Below are 3,770 nucleotides of genomic sequence, written 5' to 3' on the forward strand. Positions count from 1 at the left end.
GCCCGGTGTGTCACAACAGAAGTTTGACATCTATTCTGCAGGCCTTTATAACATGAGCAAAAATTCTGTCTTGGAAAGGGAAGTTCAATGTTGTCATGAATGCTAGATTTAACAGAAGAAATAGATAAGCTATAAATACTTTGCATAAGAATTATGTAGTAAAGGCTTGACCTGATGGAAGGCACATTAAAGCTAATGGATGGTCTAAATGTAGCTAGAGACTTAATAGAATTGGCATCATGGAATAACATCAGCGTGGTCTTAGTCTCGTAGAACATTACTTGATTTTTTTTTCATTTTTAAATGCAACTTTTTAATGAGAGACTAAGAAGATGATGAATCTAGAAATATGAATAGATAATGAATGGTAGGGAATCGAGATGTTTAACATATAGATAAGAAAAAGTAATGAGTATATTCTTTATATGCTAGACTATCTGTCCCATAACAGAATCTCTAGAGACTGTGACCCAAGAGGAAGACTGTCTAGTTAGGTTCCAGAATGAACACAGGTGGAGTCACCGATCTTTTCATTGCTTTATTCATTCTCTTCTAGACTCACTACACTTTAGGACATTCACTCTACAATGGTAGAATGAGATTCGGCCAGCTGGGATGTTCACATCCTTCTCTGTCCGCTCCCATCTTTACACCAGGTGTGATAGGGCCTCCTGGAAAACAGAAGCACAAAGATAAAGAAGCCAGGCCTAGCTTACATGTACGTAGAAAGTTTAAAAATATTCGCTTTCCCTCTCCTATTTGACAACATTTTGCTGATGTTGAAGTAAAGACTCAGTATGCCTTATCAAGGGTCCCAAAGCTGTGCAATTAGGTAAAGTCATGACTTGTTCTGTTCAAATGTTCTTTCTATAAATGCATATATTTTGCGTTCTGAAGTCTCTGGAATATGCACATTTCATGAATATAATCAATGAAATAAAAATAATGTGCTTATAAGTAATGCGAGAACATTCATGTAGCTAAGGTTTCTCCCATGGAACAAATGCCTCCCCCATCCGAGTCATCATTACCAGAAGCTTCTTCACAGACTCTGAAGCCTCGGGTCCCAGTTCATCCACACACTTCTTCAGCCCTTGCACCAGATGTTCTACAGAAATGCCCAGGGTTTTCAGAAGCATTTTCAAGGGGTCAAATAAGGGAATAAGGTTGTCGATGGGAACAGGCAGAGGGACACTGTTGATGAGGAAGGCCGTGGCTGCAGAGCAAAGGAGAACAGAATGAAAGATGGTACACACATCCCTGTCTGACACCCCATCACCTTCCTCTCTGTCCATCACAGTGCCTAGCCTACATCCTTTCAGTTGTCTTTCCCATAAATATGTATGCCTTTTGGGCTTTGATTATGGCAGCCCATCTTCCTAGAATGTTCCCCAGAAAACATAGTCTTTTTTTCCTCCTGAGGCCTGGTTTCTTTTCAAACATTACCCCTAGAGAGAAGCCTGTAGTAACCACTAAATGTGAATGCCATCTTCTCTTAGTCTTTTCTCATATTTTTCTTATTATTGCCTCCAGTATTATGTTTGTGTTATTTTACCAGCTTCATCCTCTCATTGGAATAGAAGGTATATATGTCTATTGCTGTGCCACATGTTCAGAACTGACTGCGGCATGTAGTAAGAGGAAGTACTGACAAATTCAGTAGGAACTAATGGGTGATTGAGTAAGAAGATGCTTTGTATGTAGGCTTGCCACAGCCCCAGCCTTTAGGCCAATGGAGAGGTGCCATAAAGCTTTTCCATTCAAGGCCAAGAATGGATGGACTAGATCACAGCCCATGAAATCAATTCAATTTGTTACATCATACTTGCCACCAGTTAGAGAAGGAACAGTTCTGAGACTAAGAAGACAAAAGGCACTTAGACACAAGATCAATACATCATTGAGATGTCAAACACACACACACACACACACACACACACACACATTTAGTCTAGCCATCTATCCAGAGAGGGAGACCAGAGTGCATGATTTCAGTGGGTATGATTAATAGTTGGATGACAGGGTTGCACTGTATAAATTCACTAAAGTAAGATTTTTTTAAAACCTTCAATGCCATATCCATTATTATGGATTGTTTTAAAGGGACAGTAAGGAGTTATAAAGTTTTTTTATGGGGAAATTGCATTTTGCATATATGGTTTAAGGAATAGTAGTCAGTAACAATAGAAAGGGGCACAGAGAATAAAGAGTAGGAAGAAATCAAAAGGGATGTTTAGGGACTGAGCAAGGTTATAGAATGGACAGGTAGAAGGGAAACTGCATAATTAATTGATGATGGTATGAATATGTGTACATATCATTTAAAGCCTCTTAATGTGTACAATTGATAACTTAATAACTACAATTTAAAATAATGGTTTATAATTTTCCAGACTAAAAGGAAGGAAATTACTTAGCATATAAAATAAACAATAGAAAACATGTGATATATTTTTGGAACACCAGTTCAGAGGCATAAATACATGTGTGCAGCGAGCATTCACAAAAGAATCTCTATCTCACTAGCTAAGACCTTCCAAGTTCAGTTTATCTCATAAAATCTTCTTGTTCCCTGATTCAAAGTCTGAAACTGAGCCTGTCCCACGCCCTGCCTCTGCTTTCTCTCACCTCTTTTCCTCTCAAATATTCTCCTCATGGGGTGGTTCTTAGCCATGCTCCTTTCTGATGCCATATTCACCTACAAAAGGTTTCTTTGCACACTAAGGGACAATGGAATATTCAAAACTGGCCAAATTTCTCAAAAAGAAAAAAATCCCAAACAAACAATGTTCTTAGGTCATGATCCTAAGTGCAAGCAGCACTTGGAATCTCTAATCTTCATACCTTCCATATTAAACATTTCCCCTGAGTTTCTCTATCTTTCTGAGAATCGTTTGTTGAACCTTTTACACCTGGTGAACAATGACTATCATTGAGCATTTTTCTCAGGGACTCAAACATTTCATCCCCATCTTTACAGTCACCCCCTCTGAGAGGAGAGGCTCAGCCTCTAAAGAAGCAGGTTCTGTACCTTACTAGAAAGTTAAGCACTACACCCCTCCTCCCCCGCCACTCACACCCTGCACTCTGCCTGTACACTTGACTGTAGCCTGCAGTGCAGCGACTCCTGTAGAAGTCTCTTCCCAAGCCCAACTGGAGCTCCTTTACAGCAGCTTTTATAGCTGATATGTATAATTGTTCCAAGGGAATCCAATCAGCCTGCCTAATTGAAGATAACAGCAAGAATAACTACAAAAAAACTATTAAAGATTAAGGAGAACTGGGATGTCCATTACCCATCAGTAGGAGCTGGCTAGCTTACTGTATATTGGAGATAGTACTTACATTGGGTTAACTTGACTGACAGAGGAGCCCCACTATCTTCCCACAGTTGCCAATATTTTCTGGGACTCGGAAACGCCTCTTTTCATACTCCACTGCTGGTAAGCCAGGCTTAGCTGTGCTATCACACAGCAAAGTGGAAAGCTCCAGACGGTGACTTACCGGAATAACCACAAATACCGATGGTCACCAGTAGAAAGATGGATACCAGCTTCATAGCTAGTGTCTGTGATGTCCTGACTTTAGAATGCAGTCAGAAAGCCCAACAAATCCCGGAGTCGATAGTTCTGCTTGCTGTCACAGGGACGGCTGCTTCTCACACATGTATTAATATATACACTAAAGACCTGAACTTCACCCACCACCTTTTGACTCACCCTAGCAAAGAAGAGCATTTTTGCTTCCTAAGTAAACACTTTTGAGGGGTT

General features: G+C 40.0%; 1 protein-coding gene across 1 annotated transcript; it reads right to left on the minus strand.

Moving 5' to 3' along the window:
- Nucleotides 1-647: 647 nt before the first annotated feature.
- On the minus strand, nucleotides 648-3,559 carry Scgb3a2 (secretoglobin family 3A member 2). The gene is made up of 3 exons (XM_075970855.1): nucleotides 3,505-3,559; nucleotides 1,032-1,216; nucleotides 648-671 (listed from the first exon to the last, which is right to left on the minus strand). Exons 1-3 carry the CDS (start codon nucleotides 3,557-3,559, stop codon nucleotides 648-650), a joined length of 264 nt encoding a protein of 87 aa, XP_075826970.1.
- Between the last annotated feature and the right edge of the window lie 211 nt (nucleotides 3,560-3,770).

This window comes from Microtus pennsylvanicus, chromosome 4, assembly GCF_037038515.1.
Source record: "Microtus pennsylvanicus isolate mMicPen1 chromosome 4, mMicPen1.hap1, whole genome shotgun sequence".
In the NCBI taxonomy this organism is placed as follows: Eukaryota; Metazoa; Chordata; class Mammalia; order Rodentia; family Cricetidae; genus Microtus; species Microtus pennsylvanicus.

Excerpts from the sequence above, each read along its gene's own strand:
- Scgb3a2 (XM_075970855.1), bottom strand. The coding sequence starts at position 3,559 with ATGAAGCTGGTATCCATCTTTCTACTGGTGACCATCGGTATTTGTGGT. Across the intron at positions 1,217-3,504 it reads CGGTATTTGTGGTTATTCCG|CCACGGCCTTCCTCATCAAC; the intron begins GTAAGTCACCGT and ends TTTGCTCTGCAG. Across the intron at positions 672-1,031 it reads AGTCTGTGAAGAAGCTTCTG|GAGGCCCTATCACACCTGGT; the intron begins GTAATGATGACT and ends TCTGTTTTCCAG.